The sequence below is a fragment of the Rhipicephalus sanguineus genome, chromosome 4, assembly GCF_013339695.2.
Source record: "Rhipicephalus sanguineus isolate Rsan-2018 chromosome 4, BIME_Rsan_1.4, whole genome shotgun sequence".
Taxonomy (NCBI): domain Eukaryota; kingdom Metazoa; phylum Arthropoda; class Arachnida; order Ixodida; family Ixodidae; genus Rhipicephalus; species Rhipicephalus sanguineus.
Genome location: NC_051179.1, coordinates 144,602,712 through 144,630,497, shown reverse-complemented (window position 1 = coordinate 144,630,497; position 27,786 = coordinate 144,602,712). Strand labels below are relative to the sequence as shown.

The 27,786-nt window shown below is 49.8% G+C and overlaps 1 protein-coding gene across 1 annotated transcript; it reads right to left on the bottom strand.

Annotated features, from left to right (window-relative positions):
- Positions 1–27,544, bottom strand: LOC119390782 (signal peptide peptidase-like 2B). Its single transcript, XM_037658480.2, has 6 exons — positions 27,470–27,544; positions 23,439–23,595; positions 22,498–22,575; positions 3,911–4,065; positions 2,812–3,007; positions 1–589 (listed from the first exon to the last, which is right to left on the bottom strand). The coding sequence occupies exons 2-6, from the start codon at positions 23,578–23,580 to the stop codon at positions 195–197; spliced, it is 966 nt and encodes a 321-aa protein (XP_037514408.1). The 5' UTR covers positions 23,581–23,595; positions 27,470–27,544; the 3' UTR covers positions 1–194.
- Between the last annotated feature and the right edge of the window lie 242 nt (positions 27,545–27,786).

Sequence of the window (27,786 nt, the reverse complement as noted above, 5' to 3'; positions counted from 1 at the left end):
CACATACAGCCTTCGTTGAATAATCTGCACAATAGCAGGATAATTCGTAGAATGCGTCTGCGCGGAGAAAGACCTTTACATATTAAGCAGGACACGTTCAGCCATATTTCGTGTTTTTCTTAAAACAGTTATCCTTTTATAGCGAAGCTGAATCAAGCCGTAGTGCAGCGAGTGGCTCAGACCAGGCCGCATGCCTAGGCGGGGAACGGACTGGTAGTGGGCCCGTTACCACCCGAGAGGTCACGACGGAAACCGTTCCTTCCCTCGTGGCAGAGACGGGATGTGTCCTGCCCATCCGTTCCTGCGCAGCCCTGCAGGAGGCGCCACCTGTATCGCGCAGCGCCAACTACGCACGCGGCCGGGCACTGCTCGCGTCCATCTGAAGCCTGAGGACCGCGCGTCCCAGATGCTGGCGCCGGCACGATGTTGGACGCCGCCAGCTCCAGATCACGATTGCCGCGATGAAGGAACGCGACGGTAGCGTGGTCGCAGCTGTCGACGACGTCGCTACCGCCAACGCCGCCGTGCTGGAGCGGTTCGCCTTCCTGGCCAGGGAGTCTTCCATTTTTGGAGAAGCCGGCTTCGGCTCCTGTTAGAGCGAGAAAAAAAATTCATCCCTTGGGACGATTGATGCTGAAGTTTTGGAACAAAAACATGCACAACACGTTTTTTTCGTTGGAGGATTAATAGGCTGTGAGACGTATACTCGCCATATTTATTGTATCATACTTACATAGAGAGGCTTTCTTTAGCTTAATTTTTGTACGGTATTTCGTTAATAACAAAACTAACGCATTATATCTATGTGCTGATTACTGTTACATTCTCGTCTTTTTCTCTTCAAGATGAAATTATCGCCATCATCTTGTGTTTCAGTGCTTTGTACGTCGTTGCTCTTTATGTTCTTTATGACTTTTGTTTAAAAGGGGCCCGCGGCCTGTCTGGTCCACCCCAAACAGATGCATTCTTAGGAGCGACCTAAGTGTGACTGATAGGGCATAATCACTAGTAATAAATAATTATTATTGGTGAACAATAGCTTACCTATCTTATTGACAACCGTAAAAACAACGTTAGCCCCTTATCTACTTGACACTTGCTTTAGCCTGTGCGATAAAGAATGGATGTAAGGTAAATCAACTTTTTTCTTGTTGAAGCTTTCTGCAACCATGTACGAACGTAATGACGTGATGCACTTCTTTAAATGTTCAGCGACAGTGGCTACAGCAATGCGAGGATCATCTACTTCTAAAGGAAGCATAGCCGGAGCATCAAAGCTGAAGCTGATTTCGTACACACACGGTTGGGTAGAGAGGACTGAAGCCATGATATGGCAATTTTATTTTTCTTACTTAAGAATGTTTGAGTGAAAACCTTACCGATGGCTTTGACGATGTGGAGAAGCATTGCCAGCACACGGGTTGAAAGAAAGATTAGATGGCGATCCTCCAGAGGCTCTATAGGCGTATCAATAGTAGCGAAAGTGAATTGGCGAGCTGCCTTCTATTAATTTCAACAGAGAAGAAATTACATATCTTAGCAGTTGCCCCTTGCGTGCACCCGCACGTGCGCCTAAATGACAGGCGGCGCTAGCGTACGTTAGCATGGCATAAAAGTTTTGTGCATACTTTCTTTTCCGCCTCTGTGCGACCTTTCAGTCGACAGCCGGCGGTTGTGGTGTATCGTTTCTCGCTGTGTCCGTGTAATCAAACCCATCCTCATTCATCCTACGAGTCTTCCGCATGTGGCTATATGAGCTGCCTCAGACGAGATACTTGCTGAAGCGTACTTGCTAAAGCGCTGAGGAAAAAAAAAATGGAGGCGACCATAAACCTTGACACTGACATCAGGATCTTTAACCATAGCCATATCGGCTACGGATCCGGATGCATTCGCGGAAATGTTTCCGAATAATTTCAGTGAAAATTAAAAGTATTCTTCTTCAGGTAGCGGCACTCGCACCTCAGCGTTCGTCTGCCCTGGTGTATTGCCTGGATTAACTTAGAGTGGCGCGCGTTGCCGGAGCTATCACAGAGGCCCCGTAGAAAGAAGCGCGTGGTTGATATCTACTCCGCCAGGTGCCGCAATGATCCCAGCTGCTCACAGTGTGTCAATGAGCTCAATAAATTAAGTTTGATTAATTATCCTCGCAGTTAATTGACCCTTATTGCAAATGAACTTATCGTCCAATGTGATATCTGTCCAACTCGGACCAGAACTATCGATTTCTATTTTTTGGAAGACTGTTTCTGGTTATTGCGAAAACCGGAATTAAGTGCTCGACGGGAAGTTCTTGGAAGAGAAACACGAGTGTCACTCGGTACTAATGCCACTTAAAGCGCATGAGTTCTTCGCCGATGACTAAGAAGCTTCAGTGCTTCCTACTGTGTAAGGGCGCTGTTCAGTACAGCGAAAACGGCACTCATGAATGCCGTATGGCATCAATATGTGGTATCAATATGTGCAACGAAGTTCTGCACTGCGAACACAGTCAAGAGAGGCAAGTTTCTCTTGTTTCTCAATTTGCATTCACCCACCACTGTGGTCTAGTGGTTATGGTGCTCGACTGCTGACCCGCAAGTCGCGGAATCGAATCCCGGCCGCGGCGGCCGCATTTTCCATGGAGGCGAAAATGATTGAGGCCCTTGTGCTTAGATTTAGGTGCACGTTAAAGAACCCCAGGTGGTCGAAATTTCCGAAGCCCTCCACTACGGCGTCTCTCATAATCATATCGTGGTTTTGGGAAGTTAAACCCCAACAATCAATTTGCATTCGGAGGGATACAGCTTATCGCGGTTCCTTTCTTTTCACCTTGGTCCTTCGAAGCCTTCGACTGGCGCCTGTGCTTCTGCTGATTCGCGGTGCCGTTTTCGCTGCCTTCTCCGCTGTCCGGAATCAACTCGCTTGTCGAACTGGCAGCCACAACGCCTCGGCTTCCGGGACTCGAGTGCGGAGTCGGGTTCCTTGATTCGTCCTTCGCCTGGTGTCTGGAGTAGCTCTCAGGCAACTGGTGTAATCAAACAGGAACAGCATTCCAAGAAGTTAGAGGCGATGCATCTTTTTTGAGGACGAAGAGATTTAAGGAAGCTCACGAGGCCCGGCGCACTGTAAGCTGTACGCTATCTGGGCCTCTAGCTCATGACCCATGGAAGACGCACTGTTAAGAAGACACTGCTTCATGATTTTAGGTAGACGCCCTGTTATGCTGACCTCCGCAGATAATTACCCGCGAAATAAGCAACATTAAAATTACTTCTACCTCGTGAACAAGGAGGACGCACCATTAAAATGACGACAATTTCAAGACCCAAAAAAGACGCACCCTTTAATGGCCTCTGGTTCATGAACAAAGGACGAGGTACTGTTAAAATGACTACTACTTAATGACCCGAGAAAGACGCAGTGCTATAATGACCTCGAGCGCATGGCCCAGGAGTGACGCACTGTTAAAATGTCCTAGTTCATGATCCAGGAAAGGCGAAATGTTAGAACAGCATGCTTTGCGTTCATAACGTCTTGCAGGCGCGAGCTGGGGCTGGCTCCTGTTATTCATTATTGGTCACGAAGTGTCATGGCTCCAAATGCCCTCAGTTGTATATTGTAGTGGGGATAATTGTGTTATTGGCTCGATCCAAAGTAGCAGCACCTTTATAAGGAAGCTCTATAAAGCATCTGCCAACTGTTCAACCTCGCCATGTCGTCTATGCTTGCTACTGAACGCTAAACAAGAAAAGTGTTCCTTGTCGATGAGAACATCACTTAAAGTGACTTCCACGGAGCTTAGAACACGCATTTCTTTTCAAGTTTGAGTGTACGGAGTGCCCGACTCCGCTACTGAGAATCTATACATATAATTTTCGTTGCCTCGGCGTACTAACTAAGAAAGCAAAGTTGTATCGCAACGGTGTACCTTGACTCCGTTCCATATGGCGAACAGGTGTCCCTTGAACCAAGCCGTGGTCACCGTGGGGATGATCGTGAAAGGAACGAGGTAGAGGAGCGCCGGCTGTGCGTTGTGCATCAACTCAAGTGCGGTGAACGTGGCCACCATGCCTAAGCCGTACGCTGCAGAATTCGGGGAAGCACTCAAACGCATTTAAGTCTAACTCCTTAGATAATTGCTCGAGCGGTTCTCCTAACGACAGACATCAATGTAGCACCGCGATGCGAAATCATTACAACGCCTGCAATCCGCGCCGCTCAGAATTTCATTATTCACTGGCTGCTTTTCTAACTACAATGAGAATGTCTTAGGACCGTAGGCAGCTTTACCGATTCGCATTATAGGCGCCCGGCTTATGGTATTTGCAGCTTTGGGTGGAGCGTAGGTCGCATATTTTCTCTGACTTTTTTAATGTCGCGGCCTTTAGACAAGGTAAAAAAAAAAAGGTAAAAGCTGCAGTCAGTGGCTCGAAGATTTCGGCTTAAGCCTCCTGTTTTTGTGCATATAGAACAGCTGTTAATTTACGTTAGGTCCATGCGCAAAGTTAGGTGCAATGTGAGTATGTACTGTGGAAACTTATTACTGCACACAATACAAAATTAGTTGACAGCGGTTGAAGTACCGAGAGCGACAATAGACTACAGCGGGAAAGTCTTTTAATGTTTTGAAAATGTGTGGCGGCTGATCATCGTTTGCGAAATGAATCTTATTTTGTTTTCTTTTTTTGTTTTGTAACAACTTACTATTCGTGTCGGGCTACTTTTCATTGCGAAGCTTAATGCGAGGAGGTGCAAACACTGAGCACAGTAAGACTCCCTAGGGTGAAACGGTTTCGAGAGCAGAAAACCCTTACCGAAAGTGCATCCACTGGCCTGCAGGTGTGTCATTCCCTTTACACTTGTGCACTGCACTCACTGAACGTCGCATGTGTGGACTAGCTCTGTTTTCAGAAGCCCTATACGCGTAAGTTTAAATGCCTGTCTCTAGGTGCTCTTTCAAAAGCTGCGTTTCAGGCGAGTTAACTGCGCGGCACTCTGTTCGCCTTGCTGTATACTTGAAATGGACGACCATGGACATCGTTTCGGAATTTCCGTCATGATTGGAGAAAAGCAAACGTGCTGACGTTATTTCTCAATCCTGCAAGTATTTCGTAGTCCAGCAAAACTTTTCAGGAAAGAAGCAAAGACAAAGAGCTGAGTTCAGCAAAATGATGCCAGCCTAGAGCATTGGTTTCATCTATAGCCCTGTCTGGGTACCGTAAAGATAAAAGCGATATTTATAAATGAAGTGCGCATTAAAGTTCTGACCAGAAGTAAGGGAATGTGATGCGACGATTTCTTTGTAACTTCGGCCTTTTCAAAACGCGAGAAAGCCATCACAGCGACTTGTGTATAATAGAAAAAAAAATCAAAGCATATCTATGGGGTGAATGATGATGAGTGGGGCGAAGCTCCGGAGAGAATCATTGGTAAACCGTGAAACTCTTCCGTGAAATTCGCCCAGTACATCATATAAAGAGTGTGAAACACCGTGTACGTACATAATAAACATCAAGCTTTTATTGTACTGTTGGTTTACGTGGTCCCTTCATTATCACCGCTTTGTGATCGGCGAAATGCAGGGAAAGTGTCCGCTCTCGAGCGAAAGAGAAAGCGCGCCAAGATCGACCGCGTTCCCCGCTCGCCCTGTGAGAATTAACGGCAAGGCTACAGGGAAGACACGACGCGCGTAGCGTTCCTCTTCGCGTTCCACGACGCGAGGTCGGTAGCATGCCCAACGAAAGCCAACGGAACGCGATCGTGCAAGTGCTAGGGCTTCGCATCGCCTCATGGTCCCATTTAGCGTCCCAAAACCAAACAACCTGCTCAAGGTGTGCTTTGCGTTTTTCGTGGAAATAATTCCTTTACCATGTACATTTTACCATGTACACCTTTTCTTTTTTCCTAATAAGTGCTACACTTCCTCGCACATATTCAGGATTGCGTATAATATATTTTTTCGTGTTTGCTCCTAGTCGAAATAGAGTTTCTTGGGCGTGGTTAGTATTAGTATTACCGTTATATTACTATCATTGTTACCTTTTGAACCACTCGTTTTCTTTAAAAAATATGAATTTTCGGAAATAGAGGTGTAGCACATTTTTTATACTCATCGTCTATGTATTTTCAACACTGCTCGGAGGGGCCTCCGGCACCTTCAAGCCAATGCGCCAATGCGAACGGTGTAACCGCAGAAAAAAAATGTGGGCGATTATAATGTTAAACTGCTCCGCATTGTTTCCTTTGGTATTGGTCGTCAGCTGTTTATGATTCGTCGAAATTTTTTGGGTCATGCACACAGCAACTGCTTGTAACGCGATGCAACAAATGACGCGAAAATGACGCGTCGCGTAATGACCGCTTATGCACGACTGCGCAGAAAATAAGAGAATAAGCTATTTTCAATACAGCATATTGTTGGCAATTGGTTCTTCGGCATTCGTCAAAATGTTTCGGTGTGCCATACAATCGCCTGCTTGCTACGCGACGTCACAAGTATATGAAATCTCGTGGCGATAAAATGACGTGTGCACATTAAACAGCCCACTTATATGCTGAACAATACCTAAACTTAAAAAAAAAAAATTCCACGACGCAAACCACCGTGAAGAAAAGGCGAAAGAGAACAGCGTCAACTCGCAACTGACTATTCTGGCAAATCCACCGCAATTATATATATTGTAATGAAGGTAGTGGACATGCGGCTTGCCCTAGGGAGAAGACAAGGACGACGACGAGCGATCGCTACCTGTGCTGATAGTTAGTCCTTGTCGGAGTAAAACCGGTGTCCAGTTGTCGCGACTCCTACGTTTAACACACCCTCGTTTGAATTGGTGGAGGTGCTGGGTACGCCTGGTCTTCATCCTGGAACTGCTGGAGCTGCGTAGCCGGAGACTACCGCGATCCGTCACGATGGCTGATGCGGGACCGTCCCAGGGCGCTCCCGATACCGCACCAACGCCTGTTTTCTGCCATGGCGCCCTCCGGCAGCGTGATCCTCCCATATTCAGTGGTACAGATGAGCACGATGTGGAAGACTGGCTTGCCGAGTATGAGCTGGTGGCCGCTTGCAATAAGTGGGATGCCAGCGACAAGCTGACTAACCTGAACTTCTACTTGACCGACGTTGCAAAACTCTGGTACAAGAATCACCAAACCGATTGCACCACCTGGTCGGATTTCACGACAACGTTCACGGAGGTCTTTGGACGTCCTGCTGTACGTCGGCTTCGAGCTGAACAGCGCTTGCGTGGCAGAGTCCAAAGACAGGGTGAAACGTTCACGAGCTACATTGAGGATGTGCTCTCGCTTTGCAAGCTCGTCGACTCATCCCTGGACGAAGCAGGCAAGGTCAAGCACATCCTGAAAGGCATTGATGACGATGCATTCCAGGTACTTGCCGCGAAAAGTCCTCGAACGGTTGCCGATGTCATACAGCTCTGCCAGAGTTACGATGAGCTGCGCAGGCAGCGCGCTTCCACACGTGGCGCTGCTCAAGATATCTCAGACCTTTCATCTCTGGGCATGCGCCGTGACGGCGCCGACCACACGGCTTTGCTTCCGCAGATAAAGCAGTTCATTCGTGAGGAAGTCGCACGGCAACTCTCTATCATCACGACCAGATCGGAGCCGATGGCGTCCTTGACGCCTTCTCTTCGTCAAGTCATCGAGACGCAAGTTGCCGAAGCATTGCCCTCTAGTTCGACTCCGTTGCCTGTTGCGGCTCCACTCACCTATGCTGCCGTTGCTGCTCGAGCGTGTGCTCCGCCGCCCCCTGCCGCCTACCAAGCTACTGGCAGAGTTTACCCGTCTCAGCCACTACCGACACGTCCACCTTCAGCACCTTATTCAGCAAACGGTGCCCCTGCCCTCAACCCATGGCGCACGCAGGATAATCGGCCCATTTGTTTCTTCTGTGGCATTCCAGGTCACGTCGCTCGCCACTGCCGCCGGCGCAGCTTTCCTCTTCGTGACAGTGCAGGGGCCTCAAACTACGTTCAGCCTCAGCCTCCCTATGCCACAGCCTCCAACTACGTTCACGCTCAACCTCCCTATGCCGTTCCTGCTGATCCGCTTCCGGACCCGACGACCAGTCCCGACCATCCGGTGCACGCCGGTCACCTTCTCCTCGTTGCCGATCTATCTCCCCAATGCTACGTCACCGCAGCCCGCCACGAGGGGAAAACTGACAGCCGCAGTTCCGGAGGCAAGAGCTGCGTTACTGTCGAACATTTCAAGACCTAATCTTTGTCCTCCGAACGAAATCGAACTATCTGTAGATGGCGTCAATGTACGTGCCCTTGTCGACACCGGAGCAGCTGTATCTGTTATTAGCGAAAAACTCTGCCGCAATTTGAACAAGGTGACCACTCCCCTTACCGATATCTCTTTGCGAACGGCTACGTCACACCACATTCAGCCGTCGGCATTGTGCACCGCGAGAGTCATTATTCAAGGTGTCATGTATGTCGTCGAATTCGTTGTCCTGTTCCGTTCCTCGCACGACGTTATTCTTGGATGGAATTTCCTATCGTCAAATTCTGCTCTAGTGGACTGCGCCCGTTCTGAACTAACATTATCTGTGCCGTGCGTCGACCCCGAAGACCGCCCATCTAGTAAAGTGTTTGCAGCTTCAGACGTCACCATTGCACCGTTCTCCGCCGCTCTCATTCCGGTCTCCTGTGCCCCTATTGCGACAGTACCTGTTCTGTTTACGCCATCAGCCAGTGCCACGCGCCGTCGGAACGTCTTGCTTCCATTCGCCGTTGTCGCATTCGACAAGGGTTATTCTGAGATGTACGTGTGTAATCCTTCGGCTAGCGCTTCATTAGTACTCCGTGGGGAATGTCTCGGAGACTACGAAGTTTTCGACTGCGTTCTCCCCGCTGCTATGCTCGACCCTGCGGTCTCAGTCTCGATTTGTGCTGTCACACCACCTACTGCGACCACTGACCATGAAGAAGTTTTCTCGAACGCCATTGATCCTGAGCTCACGCCCAACCAACGCGGAGAAATCATTCACCTTTTACAGCGTTTTCGCGCTTCATTCGATTGCGACCAGCCATCCTTAGGCCGAACATCAACAGTCGTTCACACTATTGACACCGGCCAGCAAGCCCCACTACGACAGCGTCCCTACCGCGTGTCGTCTGCTGAACGCCGTGTCATCAACCAACAAGTGGACGACATGATGCAACGTGGCATCATCGAGCCATCCAACAGTCCCTGGGCTTCGCCGGTGGTCCTCGTTAAGAAAAAAGACGGGTCCATCAGGTTCTGCGTCGACTACCGCAGACTCAACAAAATTACGCGCAAAGACGTGTACCCTCTACCCCGTATTGATGACGCATTGGACTGCCTACAGGGAGCAGAGTTCTTTTCTTCACTGGATTTGCGTTCGGCTATTGGCAGGTGCCGATGGCAGAGGCCGACCGCCCGAAGACGGCCTTTGTCACACCCGACGGGCTCTACGAATTCACCGTTATGCCCTTCGGCCTCTGCAACGCGCCGGCCACTTTTGAAAGAATGATGGACGCTACTCTTCGCGGTCTGAAATGGAACACCTGTCTTTGCTACTTAGACGACATTGTGGTATTTTCAACCGACTTCGCGTCCCATCTTACTCGCCTCGAGCAAGTCCTGACGTGCCTCGCCACGGCGGGTCTTCAACTTAATTTGAAGAAATGCCACTTCGCTGCCCGCAAGCTTACCATCCTCGGTCACGTGGTTTCAAAAGACGGTGTCCTTCCGGACCCTGCGAAACTTAGTGCCGTTGCCGCGTTCCCGAAACCGACCACCGTTAAAGAGCTTCGAAGCTTCATTGGTTTGTGCTCTTATTTCCGACGCTTCATCCGTGACTTTGCTTCAATCATGGCCCCTTTGACCAACCTTCTCGCCGGCAGTTCTGATCTGTCAGCCTGGTCACCGGCGTGCGACGATGCATTTCAACAACTTCGGCGCCTTCTCACTGCCCCGCCAATACTACGACATTTCGATCCGTCAGCACCAACAGAGCTTCACACGGACGCTAGTGGCGTCGGGCTTGGTGCCGTACTTGCCCAACGCAAAGGTGGCTTTGAAGAGTACGTCGTTGCTTACGCCAGCCGCACGCTCACGAAAGCTGAGAAAAACTACTCAGTCACAGAAAAAGAGTGTCTCGCCATTATATGGGCAATTGGAAAATTTCGCCCATACCTGTACGGACGTCCCTTTGACATTGTGACCGATCATCATGCCCTATGCTGGCTATCTTCGCTAAAAGATCCGAATGGTCGGCTCGCTCGCTGGGCATTGCGCCTGCAAGAATTCGACATCCGTGTTATTTACCGTTCTGGTCGGAAGCATTCTGATGCGGATGCCCTATCCCGCTCACCTTTGCTTGCGGAGCCCGTCTGCTCATCTATTTCCGTGGGCGGTGCCTTTGCCATCAACATTTCCGACATGCCTTCCGAGCAACGTAAAGACCCCTGGATCACCTCGCTTCTCGACTTCCTCTCGAAAAAGACGCCTTCTCCTGTCTCTCGGACGCTTCGGCGCCAAGCCCAACACTTCGCCGTTCGAGATAACCTGCTCTACCGCCGCAGCTACAACTCGATTGGCCGAAAGTGGCTGCTTGTTATTCCTCGGCAACTCCGCTCCGACATCTGCGCCACGGTTCACGATGATCCACAATGCGGTCACGCTGGTGTCTTAAAGACATACACACGCCTGCACCTTCGGTACTACTGGCGCGGTATGTACCGTTTCGTTCGCCAGTACATCCGGTCGTGCCCTACGTGCCAACGACGCAAGACGCCACCTCAACATATCGCCGGCACGTTACAACCGCTACCGTGTCCAGCCCGACCTTTTGATCGCGTGGGCATTGACTTATACGGCCCCCTTCCTTACACTCCGAGCGGCAACCGCTGGGTTATAGTAGCCATCGATCACTTGACGCGGTATACTGAAACATCAGCGCTAATTTCTGCTACCGCAAAAGACGTCGCTGGCTTCATACTCCGGAACATTGTCTTAAGGCATGGAGCGCCTCGAGAATTACTCAGCGACCGCGGCCGTGTTTTTCTGTCCGATGCTATTACAGCCTTGCTGAAGGAGTGTCGCATCATACACCGCACTACCACGGCGTATCATCCCCAAACTAATGGGATGACGGAGCGTTTCAACCGCACCCTTGGCGATATGTTGTCCATGTACGCTTCATCGGACCACACCAATTGGGACAGCATACTACCTTTCGTCACGTATGCATACAACACGGCAACACAAAGCACCACCGGATTCTCACCTTTCTTTCTTCTTTATGGACGTGAACCTTCTTCCACAATGGATACAATTCTTCCGTACCGGCCTGACTCCTCCGAGTTCACAACCGTTTCAAGAGCAGCCGCATATGCCGAAGAATGTCGCCAACTTGCTCGTTCATTCACATCGCACGACCAAAGTCGTCAGAAACATCGCCACGATGAATCGACTACTGCGACATACTTTGATCCCGGCACACTGGTATGGTTGTGGGTTCCGCCTACTCCTGCGGGACTCTCCCACAAGCTATCGTCGAAGTACTGCGGCCCTTATCGGGTACTGCAACAAACGTCTGCAGTCAATTACCTCGTGGAGCCGCTCGACGTGTCTTCAGACAAGCGTCGCCGCGGACAAGAAATTGTGCACATTTCGAGGCTCAAGCAGTACTACGATCCCCTTGTGTGCGCTAGCCCTTAGGTCGCCAGGATGGCTCCCTTATTGCCCGGGAGTGATTGTAATGAAGGTAGTGGACATGCGGCTTAGGTAGTGGACATGCGACTTGACCTAGGGGGAAGACAAGGACGACGACGAGCGATCGCTACCTGTGCTGCTAGCTAGTCCTTGTCGGAGTAAAACCGGTGTCCAGTTGTCGCGACTCCTACGTTTAACACACCCTCGTTTGAATATATATATATATATACATATATATATATATATATATATATATATATATATATATATATATATATATATATATATATATATATATATATATGATACCAGACAGCGTGGCTCTATGAAAGAGGAAGACGACGTCGCTTGCTGGTTGTTGCTGGACTGTCGCCATCTTGTCCACCCTGCGCTGTGCATTGTGAATAGTTATTAAACGAGCTACCTGTAACATTATTGGTGGAGGTGGACGATTCCCGTACCTCCATGGAAACGCGCAGCGGTCGCAACACCGGCGACCCCTCACCGACTTCGCCTCCCGGAGCTTCATCACCGCCGACCCCTTCAGCCCCAGCCACAACCTACGTCACATGCTCGCCTCCCCGGGATCCAGGCACTTTCTCCGGAGATGGTACTACCGACGTTGACGCCTGGCTGAACCGGTACGAGCGCGTCAGTGCTACGCACCGCTGGGATCGCACACTCATGCTCGCTAACGTTCTTTTCTACCTCGACGGCACTCCGCGGACATGGTTTGAAACCCACGAAGAAGAAATAACGAGCTGGGATCTCTTCAAAGAGAAGATCCGCGATATTTTCGGCGATTCATCTGGCCGTCAGCTCGCTGCAAAGAAGGCTCTCGCCACGCGTGCCCAGACTTCGACTGAGTCCTACGTTTCCTACATTCTTGACGTCCTGGCTCTTTGTAGCAAGGCCGACCAGCGCATGTCGGAAGACGAGAAAGTTAATCACGTCCTGAAAGGTATTGCCGACGACGCCTTCCATCTGCTGGTTTTTAACAACATCGCGAGCATCGACACGATCCTTAAAGAATGCCGCCGTCTAGAACAGGCTAAAGCCCGCCGCGTACCTCAAAGCATCACGCGCCTTCCGAACACAGCGCCTACTTCCTCTTGTGATGACGTCTTCCGCCAGGCCCCTCGATGTGACAACCTCACCCGCATCATTCGTCGAGAAGTTGAGGCAGCGCAACCGGTGGTCACTCCATTCTCAACGCCTGACCCTTCCCCGACAACGGTTTCCTTGATCCAAGCCGTCGTCCGTCAAGAATTATCGAACTTCGGCCTAAATCCTGCTCCACCTGTGTACTCTGCTGAGCCTTTTTATCGTCGGCCGTCCGCTCCTCGACTTGCTTCCACCTATTCTCGACAACGCAACCCGTCCGAATGGCGTACCTTTGACGACAAGCCCATCTGTTTTAACTGCCGACGCGTTGGTCATATCGCTCGCTATTGCCGCAACCACTGGGCTCCACCGGCGCACCATGGGTCTCCAAACCAGGCCAGTTCTGTCAACCAGTCGTCCTCAGCGCTTGCTTCTTCTATGCCGACCACATTCTCTGCTCCTGCCGCACCTCTGACCAGACCTCGCTACGACCGCTCACCATCCCCTGCTCGCCGTCAATCTCGCTCACCCCCACAATCTCGCCGTGCTGCCTCTCCGACCTATTCGCAGCGCCTCCGACCGGAAAACTAGGCAGTGCAGCTTCTGGAGGTGGAGCTGCATTGACGACCTCCGCAAGAAATCCTCGTTTAACGAACCGGAATCTTTTGGACGTTACTGTGGACAATGTTCCTGTGAGCGCGTTAATAGATACTGGGGCGCATGTGTCCATTATGAGTGCTGCTCTTCGCCGCCGACTTAAGAAAGTTGTCACGCCCACCCTAAACCGAGCCGTACGAGTCGCCGACGGGGGAACTGCCGCTATTATTGGCATGTGCTCTGCCCGGGTCACTATTGAAGATAGAAGCACTGTCGTTCTCTTTGCCGTTATCGAACATTGCCCTCATGAACTCATTCTCGGTATGGATTTTCTAGCCACTCACTCTGCCCTCATAGACTGTTCAGCCGGCTCTCTTCACCTTGATTTGCCTCTCCTTTCCGATCCGACCGACCCACCTCAAAGTCGTCTCAGCTGCACCGATTTCATACGCCTCCCGCCGAACTCCGTTACACACGTCGACTTATCCTCCACCCCACCTGTACCTGACGGCGATTACATGGTTGCACCGCTTCCTGCCGTGATACTTACGCGTGGTGTCGCTGTTCCGCACACGATTCTCACAATTACGGGAAACCGCACTTGCCTTCCCCTTGTCAATTTCGCACTGACGGCACAGGTTCTCCCCCTGGGTATCTCTCTGGCCCAAATTACCGCTCTTCAGGACCACCATGTCGAGCCCTTCAGAGTGGATGATTGCTGCAGCTCAGCCCGTGGTTCAACTTCATCACCTTCCTCGGGCGTCGACATTAAACGGATGGTTTCATCGGACCTCACGTCCGATCAAGCTGAAGCTCTCTACCACGTTCTGGAGCGCTATCGCGACATTTTTGATTTTGCCAGTACATCCTTAAGCCAAACGACCGTCGTTACGCATCGCATCAATACTGGCGATGCCAATCCAATTCACAGGCGTCCCTATCGTGTTTCCGCGTCGGAGCGTACAGTAATACAGCAAGAAGTCCAGAAGATGCTCACGAAAGACATTATCGAGCCCTCGTGCAGCCCCTGGGCTTCTCCCGTCGTCCTTGTCAAAAAGAAGGATGGCACATGGCGCTTTTGTGTAGATTATCGGCACCTCAACAAGATTACAAAAAAGGATGTTTATCCTTTGCCCCGCATTGACGACGCCCTAGACTGCCTATATGGTGCTACTTATTTTTCAACTATCGACCTTCGGTCTGGCTACTGGCAGATAGCCGTCGATGAGATGGACCGCGAGAAGACCGCATTCGTCACTCCTGATGGTCTTTATCAGTTCAAGGTGATGCCCTTCGGTCTCTGTAATGCGCCGGCCACCTTCGAAAGAATGATGGACTCATTGCTCCAAGGGTTCAAATGGTCCACCTGCTTGTGTTATCTCGACGACGTTATTGTTTTTTCACCCACATTCGACTCGCATCTCGATCGTTTAGAGGCGATTCTTGACGTTTTCCGTAGAGCCGGACTTCAATTGAACTCCTCCAAATGCCACTTTGCTCGTCGTCAAATCACCGTGCTTGGCCACCTCGTCGATGCCACAGGCGTGCGCCCAGATCCTGAGAAAATTCGCGCCGTTACCAACTTTCCTGTTCCGAGGTCCCCAAAGGATGTTCGAAGTTTTGTGGGGCTGTGCTCCTATTTCCGACGCTTTGTTAAGGACTTTGCGACCATTGCACGCCCCCTCACCGACCTCTTGAAGAAAGACGCCCCTTTTTACTGGGGCCCTGATCAAGCCTCTTCCTTTTCTCAACTTACGACCCTGCTTACCACTCCGCCAGTCTTGGCCCACTTTGATCCATCAGCTTCAACCGAGGTCCGCACTGACGCCAGTGGGCACGGCATAGGAGCAATGTTACTGCAACACCAACGTGGATACGACCGTGTTATAGCCTATGCAAGCCGACTGCTATCTTCCGCAGAGCGCAACTATTCAATCACAGAGCGCGAGTGCCTCGCTCTTGTGTGGGCAGTCGCAAAGTTTCGTCCATACTTATACGGGCGCCCATTCCGTGTCGTCACCGATCATCACGCGCTCTGCTGGCTAGCCTCACTCAAGGATCCCACAGGACGACTTGCTCGCTGGGCGCTACGCCTGCAAGAATACACGTTCTCTGTAACGTATAAAACAGGGCGATTGCATCAGGATGCGGATTGTTTATCCCGCTACCCTGTGGAGGAAGCAGCCGATACTGACACCATCGCAGACGTTTTTTCTGTGTCGCAGCTGCTCAAAATTGGCGAAGAGCAACGCCGGGATGCATCTTTACGAGCCATCATTGACCAACTTGAGTCAGCACCTCGTGACGCGCTTCTACGAATGTATCTCGTCAAAGACGGGATCCTATACCGCCGCAACCTCGATCCACTCGGCTCCGACTTACTTCCCGTCATACCGGCACATCTGCGTTCGACTGTCCTTCACCAACTTCATGACGCTCCCTTGGCGGGCCACTTGGGCGTTTCCCGCACATACGACCGTGTACGTCGTCGGTTTTTTTGGCCTGGACTTGCCCGTTCTGTTCGACGCTATGTCGCCGCTTGTGAGCCCTGCCAGCGCCGCAAGAAGCCGTCTGCCCTTCCAGCTGGCTGCCTTCAGCCGATCGAGGTTCCCGCTGAACCTTTTTTTCGAGTCGGTCTCGACCTGCTTGGCCCTTTCCCACTCTCCAGCTCCGGAAATAAATGGATTGCTGTCGCCACAGACTACGCGACGCGGTACGCTATCGCACGAGCACTTCCGACGAGTTGCGCTACCGACGTTGCGGACTTTCTGTTGTACGACATAATTTAGTGCACGGAGCACCACGCCAACTCCTCACTGACCGTGGCCGCACCTTCCTCTCAGCTGTCGTTGAAGAAATCCTGCGGTCTTGCAATACCAAGCACAAGTTTACAACTTCGTACCATCCACAGACGAACGGTCTCACGGAGCGCCTCAACAGGACCATAACCGACATGCTCGCGAAATACGTCGCGGCTGATCACCAGGACTGGGACATTCATTTGCCATATGTGACGTTCGCCTATAATTCTTCGCGTCACGACACTGCCGGCTACTCGCCATTCTATCTCCTATACGGACGAGAACCCGCGCTACCCTTGGACACTTTGCTGCCCTCCGCCACCGAATATGCCGCCGAAGCCATCGCCCGCGCCGACCACGCGCGCCAACTCGCCCGTAACCGCCTAGAAGCTTCGCAGGAGCACCAAAGACAGCTCTATGATTGTCGTCATAGAGACGTGCACTTTTCCCCGGGTTCTCTTGTGCTTCTCTGGTCACCCACTCGGCGTGTGGGGCTTTCTGAGAAACTGCTGTCACGGTACACTGGACCATACCGTGTCGTTCGCCAGGTGACTGACGTCACGTATGAGATCATCCCAGCCGATCCAACGCCGTCATCGTCAGCTACGAGCGACATCGTTCACGTGTCTCGGCTCAAGCCCTATTTCCCTCCTTCGACCACATCTGTGTAGATTAAGCACCGAGACGGTGCTTCTACCGCCGGGGGGTTATGATACCAGACAGCGTGGCTCTATGAAAGAGGAAGACGACGTCGCTTGCTGGTTGTTGCTGGACTGTCGCCATCTTGTCCACCCTGCGCTGTGCATTGTGAATAGTTATTAAACGAGCTACCTGTAACAATATATATATATATATATATATATATATATATATATATATATATATATATATATATATATATATATATATATATATATATATATATATATATATATATATATATATATATATATATACCATGCTACACATGCGCAATAACACACCATGCCTTTCGCCTTTTCTTCTCGGTGGTTTGCGTCGTCGAATTTTCTCGTAAACATGCACCCACTAGAACAACAGCAAGTTTTACTAAAGTAATACCTAAACTTTTTTTTTTTGGAATAGCCGGGCAGTGTCTCCTTCAGAACGGAATTCAACAAGGCTGCCCACCGATCACATTGACAGCGGCTACTTAGAGCAGCTGGCGGGAGGGATTCATACGAGTATAATAAAAATTTTCAATTGTAGTATAACGATGTTGAGCTCTTTGTCGCGCATACAACTCTGCGAACTCATCCTTGCTGAGAGAGAGGGAGATACAGAAATAAGCAGCGCTGCGCTTGCGGGCTTCTTTGCCGTTCGAGTAGTATTTTGCGCTGTAAAAGTTAATTCAAGATTCATCAAGACCAACTAGCCCGGCTGTAAATTCAGCCTCCTTAGTCCAGAAAACCATGGACCTTGACCACCTCCCAAGTCTGGTAATTCAAGTTGCGGGGTAAGCTTGAAAGCTGGGCTTCCCTATGTGCTCGAGTCCACTGCCTTATTCGTCGCCTTGTTGCAAGATACCATACGATAGGCAAGGCTAAGCAGGTTGATCGGCGATAAATCAGAAGCCTTCTCTAGCGTTTCTAGTTCGGCAACACTGAAACACTCGAAACTTCTGCACGTTGATCGTTTCACAGAAGTTCGGATGTAGAGCAGCGGTGATGCTATTCCTTTTCGATGAAAGAAAACCAATTTCCTTAAATAGGAAGAGGGTTGAGCGGTCCGTAAAACGTTTACTGGTTCCTCCCGTATTGGCGTCGTCTGTGATTTAAGTTTCAGGCCAGGTAGAGCAGAATAAAAGCACGAAAGACTCAGACAGAGTGAACAAGCGTTATAGAGTCCGTGCCCGGAGGTAGCCTGCTCTGCAGTGCTGGAGCGCAAGGCGCGAAGGCGTCGCATAAGCGGCCTGCACCGCAGGTAGCCTACAGTGCGTGGTCGTGACACACGGATGACAATCTTCACAACAGAAGCGTAGGACAAATTTTGTTATATAATTATGTGATTGCTGCGTTGAAGGAAAACTTCGCCTCGGTTGCTGGTTTCTCAGCGTCTAGCCAACAATGATCACGGTCGAAAGTGAGGGGAGCCCCCCCCCCCCCCCTTCGGTAGATACGCCTATGCACAGGTACACTGCATGTTAAAACGTTTCTGGAACAGTGTGGTTTCACCTTGTAAAAAAAACCGGACAATATGCCTTCATCCACTGCCGGGAAGGGGTCTATGTATGGGACGTGCTGCACCGAACTTTAAAGACGAAATTGCCCATATATTCCCATGGCCATAGGCGCGCGCAGGGTTCCCCACCAGGGGGGGGGGGGCAAGGTTCACCGCAGCGCCTCCCTCTACTAAGTCAGTGTATGGGGAAGATTTTGTGCCCCCCTCTTAGGTGACTAGAAGGGTCCATGTACGGGAGAGATTTCGCGCCCCCCATCTTAGGTGATTAGGGGGGGCGGCCGCCCCCCCCCCTGTCCCCCCTGTGCGCACGGCTATGCCCAGGCATCAGATTTCTGCCATAGGCGACGATGAGAGACTCCCGTACGACCAGGTAATGGTTACGGACCTCCAGTAATGATGACGCTGCAAGACTGGCGAATACCATTACGACCCGCATGCCCGACGGGCGCGTGTATAGTTTGGTCAATGTGTGCAGCGGTATCTTCAGGCGCTGAAATCGCAACAGCCTGCAACTGAGTGGCTGGGCTGGGTTGAACTCCCGACAGCACAAAAGGAATTTCAAAAAGACAGTGTCACGCCGTAGTGGCGGACGGTCATTAAAGCGGATTTCGTTGGTGTGTCTTCTAGTGCGACGAAATTTGCGTCGTTATACATGCCGAGGACGCGCAATAAAGAATAAAACACATGAATAGCACTATGGTGAAGGCACCTCGCTTCGGAGCGTGCGGGCCTGAGTTAGATATACAGTAGCGCCAAATACTCACATGACGTCGCTTATGCATTCGCCTAACACGACTCGAAGGCGAAAGCCATATTCTTTTTATACTCAGTCGATGTATTGATCCGCCCCCGCCCCCCATCCGAAAGCTTTTGCTCCTAACGTAGTCTCGCACTGGCTCCAGTGTCGAAGGCGTTGCAAGCATTCTGCACCTCACATCGTTTTGCACTGCCTTGGTGATTGGCCCACGATTCACTAAGCGACGATGCCAGTCGATGACGTCATCAGGTGACGTCATGGTGACATAACAAAATTTGGCGATGATGACGCCTTCACGCGATGATGATTTCCTTCATCACTGGCGTTGAGGCGGGCGGCCAATTTTCGCGTTTGTTGAGGCATCTAAGGCTTTCGCCTTGAAAATTTATTTTGGTTTTATACATCTATTTCTGAATAGCGTTGATCGTCTTACGTCACAGAGGGGCGGATCACCCTCCAGTTAAGTTGACCAAGGAGTGATTACACATTTATTAAACATATCCTACAGCCATTGCTGCACCAAACTGAAATGAGCCCATGCTCAACTACGCTAGAGCGGTAAGTGTGGAAAAACAGCTCACGATTAAGAATACTCTACCACGCGTCCCTACAATGAGGGTGCGCATACAGCGATAAGTCCACAAAGGAAACTTTATGGAACCGGTACAGGAAAGCGCTAGAGACGCTTCAAAACTGAATGCTTATAAATTGCGTCAGTATAACTTACACAAACGCTAGACGCAATCTTATGCAGAGTGAAGTAATACATCTACGCTACCAAGCAACTATACAACAAACACGTTAATAAAAATGCGAAGCCGGAGCCCTTGCACGACCGCGTTCCGTTGGCGTTCTTTGGGCATGCTACCGACCTCGCGTCGTGGAACGCGAAGAAGAACGCTACGCGCGTCTTGTCTTCCCTCTAGCCTGGCCGTTAATTCTCACAGGGCGAGCGGGGAACGCCGTCGGCAGGCGTGCGAGAGGGGGGCAGCGTAGGAGAGGAGAGAGAGGGGGAGGGGACGCGCATGCGCTGGTGCTCATCGCGGCGTTGCGGAGGAGAGAATTTCAGCATGTCTAGCCCGAGTTTCAGAGGAAGAGTGGAAAGGGGGAGGGGAGAGGGAACGTGGAGAGGAGGATGGGAGAGGGAAAGAGGAGAGTGGGAAGGGGAAGTGGAGAGGCTACGCGCATGCGCAGTAAGGGTGGTCACGCTGCACACCACCACCACCACCACCACCGGATTGAACTCCGCCATAAGATACTTCGCATCTAAAAGACATAGTACTTCTCAAGGAAGTTGGCAAAAAAGTGTAGTCTAAAAGAGCGTTGCCGTTTCACACACGGAATCACGCGAACGGCACCTTCCGCATGACACCCCACGCACCTTTCATACATGTGATAGTCAAATTCGCCCATTTCATTCGCGTACTACGTCCAGACATTATACGATGTCGTTTTTGTCAAGTTATTTGGGGAGCATTTATACCATGGACCATCACTTTTATCCGAGACTCTAAATTCCCCGCTGAAATAAAGTACACCTGTTATTTTATAAATGTGGGCATGCTCTGCGCTAAGAATGCCTCAGGATACGACGCCCATGAGGGAGACCTTTCTGATGCGTCTTTGGCGCAAGGTTTGCTTTTGCGATTCGCGGGTGCGTTCAGAAACAAATAATAAAGGTACATACAACTCAGTCATATTACACTCAGCGCAAGTTTTGCTCCTGTATTTCTTAAGGTCCGGCAAAGAGGCAACAATTTCTGTGAAGGCACGTTTCATTTTAGCCGTATGACCAATTCCCATGAAAGAGGCATCAACCGTTTCCTTTTTTTTACCGGGACGCGGTCTCTGGTGACAGGATGAAAGAGTACCCATGTACACAAGATTTAGGGTAGCAACACGTCTGACAGAACAGCCATGTTGTCTCGGAGCAAGCGGACGCGCGCTGTGCCAGACACCTTGAATATATAACGCCTCAGTTCATTGCTTCTATTACCATTTCCGCAGTTTCACGTGCGTGTCTATCATCTTAATTGCACGTCACCTCAAGGGGACCCTGCAACACTTTTTCAGCGTGGTCAGAAAACGACGCCGATCAGTAGCCGAGTCTCCTGAGAGCACATGAGCCAAACATTATGCCACAGCACGCAGCCTGAAATCTACAATTAGTTTTCAATGTAAGCTAAAATTTGCTTTTATTCTGCATACAAATGATGCCATATGCTCAAATGACCGCACCATATAGCCAAATGCACGGTCATTGGCTGATTTGAACACTGTTGGCTTCATTGTTACTGCGCCCGCCACGGGAGGCCACCACGTAACCGCGCGCGCCCTCGCGATCCCACTGAAGGTTAGCCGCGCGTTCAAAGAAAAAAAAAGAAAAAGTGCCCAAGGTCATGAAGCGCGCGTGACGTGACTTCTTTCCCCCCTGCCATCCCTCCCTGCTTAGCTTCCAACGCGTTCGTCGGGACGAGAGAAGAGAGAAAGCAATTAGAGCGTGCGACAAATCTCTCACACCGCTCGTACTTGACGGATTCTAAAGAAAAGTTTGCGGCGTTCGATACGTGAGGAAACTAAACTACTTTACCGAAGCCATTCGATGATTACTTGGAAACGTTTTTCAGGGCCTCTTTAAGAAGAGGTGGCGTCCTCAACAACGACTTCGACCCGATATGGCACGCACCTGGACAAAGGGTGTCACCAGTGGTGCAGCCAGGGGGTGGCACGCCGGGCCCGTGCCCCCCCGCCCGCCCAGAAAATTTTTGTTTTCTGCCATGGCATACAGAGCACAAAATGACACTCGATCACATCTGCCTGCCCAGGCCCCACTTCAGATCAAGGAGGTGACCCCACCCTCCCCCCCTCCGAAAAAGAATTCTGCCTACGCTCCTGGGTGTCACGGTCACCGCCGTGCTCCCGTGGGAGGCGGCACTGACTTCGAGGCACCCCAATGCAGGGAGACACGTCACACCATCTCGTGGCGTCGTATGAAACGCCGGGTTGGCGCCGTTGTCAAACTTTTGATTGTACAAGGCCTGCATTACACAGCGATTTGTGCAGACACCGCCCCCCCCCCCCCCGCCCTGCTCTGACCTGCACTGGCTCGGCCCCTGCAGAGACCACATTTCGTGACTGCGGCCCGCTAGCTCCGGTGAGATTGAGACCCTTGCATATTAGATAATATCTTACCGCATATATGTCATACACGTCTAGACATCTTATAATACAGTGTTATATAAAGCGATGTAAACATATGTACCTAATAGGTCTAGGAAATCCAATGTCACGCTTTTGACAGCACCGGAAGTGGGCATCAAAAGGTCGTAATACTTTACTCACAGGCGCTCGAAATGTAAAAGTAGAATCTTTTTCCGAGGGCAAGAAGATCGAATGCGTGGCAGTAGGACAAGAGGAGACCTGCACCGCGACAGAAATCACAAGGAAGCAGATTGCATTTAAACAACTTCAAAATGCTTGAAACTCAACAAAAATTTTTCGCAGCAATGCCCAGGTCAGAGCGAAGAGGCAACTGACCGCTTTTACTGAACAATCGCCTCTTATTCATGCATTGCTTTATGCGCAAGAGGAAGCGACGTTTCCATCCTCTGGATAGAGCCTGGTCTTCCGAAGTGTCAATATTTCTCCCATTTGCTTTCCGCTTGCCGCGCATCCTCGACATACCGTGGTTCTGGGTTTCCAAATTATAACGGAGCACACAAGCGGACACAAACCGTATTCTGAAAGTCTCATAGATTATCTCCAAATGAATATATCCGAAATTCACGGGGAGTTGTGACTTCTTGATGCATGAGGTTTCCCGCGAAGGAAATCTTTAAGAACAAAGCTGCGTTTCCTCGGGTGCATTCCTGGTAGCTACAACTATAGTGGCTGTTATATTGGCTTCTGACAATAATATGGTACTGATTTTACAGAAGCAACCGAATGAATCTAGGGCTCTCTGCTTGCTAGCACGACGTTCCCATTGACGTCAGCTCCGGTCGTGTTCACCTGAGGTCATGGTGCAACGATCATGCAGCGACAATCGGGTACACAGTAAAGAATCACAGATGACTTGAGGTGAAGAGGTTCTTATTGAACCTGATGTTCTGTTTCACGACGTGAACTCCGACCTTCAATACTTTGCCGGGGCACCGCGGCAAACTTAGTTATACATAATTTCAATAGTAAAATCTTGCGCTCAGCTATCGTAGCTTAAGATGGAAAAGGCTTGAGATGATTGGAGTTGCGCGTTGTTAGTTTTACCGACCAAATGTGCTCACCCGGCGCCAAGATGTCTCCTAGGCCCAAGATGGAGAACTTGAGCAGGAAGCACTTGCTGTAGGGGCCTCGCGTGAGGCGCGGAAATTTGATGACCATGGGCAGCGTCTCCATGACACTGCCGCCCTTCGCCACCTCGACCATGACGCTTTCGCGATTCTGCACACCGTTGAACAACGTTTCCCCCTAAGCGCACGTAGCAACGAGCTTCGCACACGAACCATTAGGTAATGATCTTCCAAGATTGTCGTGCATTAGCTTCGGACAAATTAATGAGATAAATTTACAAGTTCTGCGGCCTTAATGGGCGAACGCTTTCGCCTCGTCACGCTGAGGCGAAAGCGGAGATTATTACTTAGGACTGCGCGAATAACGCAAAAGAAAATATTATACCAGTAAAAGGAATGAATCAAATGCAGGGAATTTCCTAAGTAGTAACCAATCTGCGTAGTGCGGTGTGCAGCCATGCAGTGAGCGACAACCAGTATAGTAGGTAAATGAACGCAGTCAACTTTGAACATTACCACCATAATTCTCGATATCACGTTCCCGTGCATATTCATTGAGTCAGTTGAATTAACGCTAACGCTTTCGCCCGACAGGTGATCCACTGACAAAGACAATTAAGTGATAGAATAGTAAACGAAGTCATGTTCATAGCCAGAATCATGAAATGCAGAAATTATTCGTTTACAAGCCCGGAGAAACACAATCGCCCAATATTAACAGCCCCCCCCCCCCCAATAAAAAAAACAAGAAAAACACACGCACACACACACACACACACACACACACACACACACACACACAAAACCGGTTACCGCAGTATCAATGCGTTGTAAAAAATATGACTGTAAATAAAGACAATGACACACGCTACCTACTACGGATACTTGTATGAAATCTTTATTGTTTCTGCCCCCTTGAATCATCGACGTGCTTCAAGCCATCCCGTTCGCCATCCTCGTAGTGCACGAAAACAGTGACCTCGATAACCGCCAGCAGTGGCAGTCTTGGCTCACTGTGAAACAGCGAAAAATGGGGCAGAACGCAAGAGATGACATGCCCTATTTTGCGCTCTTCCGCAATAAACCATTACTAACCGGCCTATCATACCACGCTTACGCAGTCTGTGCGTTGGCGAGATGAACACAGCGGTCCAATGCTAAAGGGAACATCGGTGCGGGTGGCGGCCGCTCCGCGCCACAGCTGGACGGCGGCTGGAACTTTTTTCGCGCAGGCGCAGTGCGTGCTGTGAGTGGCAGGGGCGTAGCCAAGGGGGGGGGGGGTTGAACCCCCCCCCCACCTGAAATTTTTCAGTTTTGCTTGCGTATATACAGGGTGTTTCAAGAAATGTGTCCAACCTTCTCAAAAAATCAGGAAAATGCGATATTTGATTGCTGCTTTCAGAATTGGCTTTTCTGTAATGGCAGGGATTTTAAGATGGTTAAAGAAATTATTTGAGACTGTAATTAAAAAAAAGCTAAATAAATGAACTTTTTAATTAGTGGAGTTAGGTGGTTGTGTCAAATGGGAAAATTGAAGTTCTTCATGCCGTAAACCCAACCCAACTTCGAGATTTCGAAAAAGTGGCATCTAGTAATAATTACGAAGCAATGAAATTCAACAAAGTTCAATGGCGAAGCATAAACAGAAACATGGAAGAACGCAACTGCCATATTCTCCTGAGACGTCGAAAATGAGTGAATGACTTTTTCTGTAGCTCTAGGCATCTCAATATGGTTAGAGACATGACTTGAGGCAGTAATTAAAAAAAGTTAAATTAATTAACTTTTTAATTAGTGGAGTTAGGTGGTTGTGTCAAATTGGGGAATTGAAGTTCTTCGTGCCAGAAACCCACCCCAACATTGAGATTTCGAAAAAGCGGCCTCTAGTAATAATGACGAAGTAGTGAAATTCAACCGAATTCGATGACTTTCGCTGTTGAAAGCCCTTGCATTTCGTTGAATTTCATTGCGCCACAACAATTACTAGAGGACGCTTTTTCGAAATCTCAAAGCTCAGATGGGTTCCTCGCATGAAGAACTTGAATTCTCCCATTTGACACAATCACCTAACTCCACTAATTAAAAAGTTAATTAATGTAACTTTCTTAATTACGATCCTAAATGATGTCCTTAACTACCTTAAGATTCCTGCCGCTACAGAAAAAGCAATTCTGAAAGCCCCGAGCAAATGTGACATATTGCTGATTTTTTGCGAAGGTTGGACACATTTCTTGAAACACCCTGTATACACGCACACGTACAAACGCACGCACGAACATACAAGTATGGTTGAACCCCCCCCCCCCCGAAAAAAATTTCTGGCTACGCCCCTGGTGAGTGGTACTCTTTCGTCGTCCGCTACCGTCTGCTGCCGCGCTTCGAATAGTGGCGAAGCAAGCCATTCACGCTATGTAAGAGCACCGCGTACGGTACTCTCCGCGCCTGCGTATAACTCGTCGCAGCCGCCGGCCAGCTGTGGCACCGGGCGGCCGCCACGTGCTCCGATGTTCCCGTTAACACTGGATCGCTGTGAACATCGCAAGTAACGCGGTAGCCCAAGCGCATATTTGAAGAATAGCCAACAAGCACAGTCTGCCATTCCCAAGCGCATCTCACGAAGTCAGTGTTACACCATAGTTTCCTACAATATTTACCAGAGGGAACTCCGGCGCTAGTGGCTATGGGAGCTGCAACGCATGGCGCTTCAGCCATCATGGATAGATGGGTAGTTCACGGATTTGTCTAAACTTCGTTCTTTCGGCTTCGTTTGGCTCCGTGTCGCCTGCGTCCGCTTTGTCACAAAACGAAGTTCAGCCGAAGTAAGCAGTTCCACTTCAGCACTTTATTCTATTTAGACTAACCAGTCCAAATCTGTTAGCGAAGTTTACAGCGGTCTATTCTTTTATCCGAAGCGAACGCCAAAACACAGCAATAAACAAAGTCACAAGTGCGTTAGAAGCCGTAAGCACGAACATTAGGCAAATCCGTGTACTACACATCATTCCCATGGTGTCTTAACGATCGCAGCGCCACAGTTGCCTCTGGGTAATTGTAGGAAACTGTGTTACACGACAACGCTCTCTTTACCATAATGATTTCACAGCGTTGCGGCGACACGGCATTCCTTTTCGACTCGCTTTGACCTGTGCCCAATCGCGCTAGCAAATGATGACGCGATCATTAAGACACTGAGCGCGGCACGCGCTCAGTGTCTTAATGTGGCAGAGAACACGGCAAATGTGATGGCGCGAATGCGCAACTTTGTACACTCTGCCGCACTAAAACGACATAGCTTTCAGTATGTGACATTGTCCAACATTGGTATCTGCGATCACTAGGGCTATTCGCTGGAAAGTTTACAGGACGTCGCATTAAGGAGTTTCAGAATAGGGTATACTCAAAGCTTTGCGTTAGTGTTTCTCGCTACTGAGCATGCGTCGTACCCCGTTAAGTGACGGAAACGGCGTGCCTATGCAACGAACGCTATATTTGCGCATAAAGCTCTCTATTGTCGTATCAGGCTGCTTCATGGATTATTGAGCTATTATATTTTACAACTTAAGGAAGTAATGTGATCTCCTTCTACAAAACCATGGTGCGCCTCCGTCATGTGTGTAAGAGGTGACGGAGGCGTAACCATTTCAGGTGGTTTTCTTTCGATGTGCGAGTACTTTCCCTCTGCCAATGTATGTGCTAAGCATGAAAAAATAAAGTTCGTCGATTCTCACTAGATTATCCTCTCTAGACGAGCATCGATATCACAATCTGGGACGAAATTTGTCCCGACGTTCACGTTTTCTGCCTATAGGACCAACAACACTAACGCGTCTGTTGGTAAGATTCGCCTTTCTTAAACACGCTGAAGTGCTTGACGTCATGAAAGTAAACGAGCGTCATTTGATGTATCATCTCTCTGAGTGGAATGGCTATGGCTGTGGGCGGAGCTTATACTTGTTCTTAGGCGGTAGCCTACTACAGTGCTGCCCAGGAAGGCACGCTGCGCCTGCAGCGGGAAGTGGTCTTACCGCACGCAGAAATGGCGTGATGAACACGAAGAAGACGTCGTAGATGAGCAGAAGCGACAGCAGCAGGGAAAGGAGCTGCAATAATTCACGCAGGAAACTTTATTGAATACTGGTAACCAGAGTTCAGGTGATTACAACTTCATCGGGCAACAAAGGCTCACTTTAACGGCATGTAGAGGGGGATCGAAAGAAACGCGAACAGCGCGGCGCCCTATTTTCATCACGCTCTGAACTTGGTGCCAATAAAAAGATTCTATATAGTTCTTAATCGTATCATGGATGACAGTAGCGACATTTTATCACCATCCTGGCTAGAA

Bases quoted from the DNA above. Each gene is read 5' to 3' on its own strand.
- LOC119390782 (XM_037658480.2), bottom strand. From the start codon at position 23,580: ATGGTCGAGGTGGCGAAGGGCGGCAGTGTCATGGAGACGCTGCCCATG. The intron at 22,576-23,438 runs GTGAGCACATTT...GTCGCGGTGCAG, and splicing joins AGGAGACATCTTGGCGCCGG to GTCTCCTCTTGTCCTACTGC. The intron at 4,066-22,497 runs GTGAGTAAAGTA...CGAATTCTGCAG, and splicing joins CTTTTACATTTCGAGCGCCT to CGTACGGCTTAGGCATGGTG.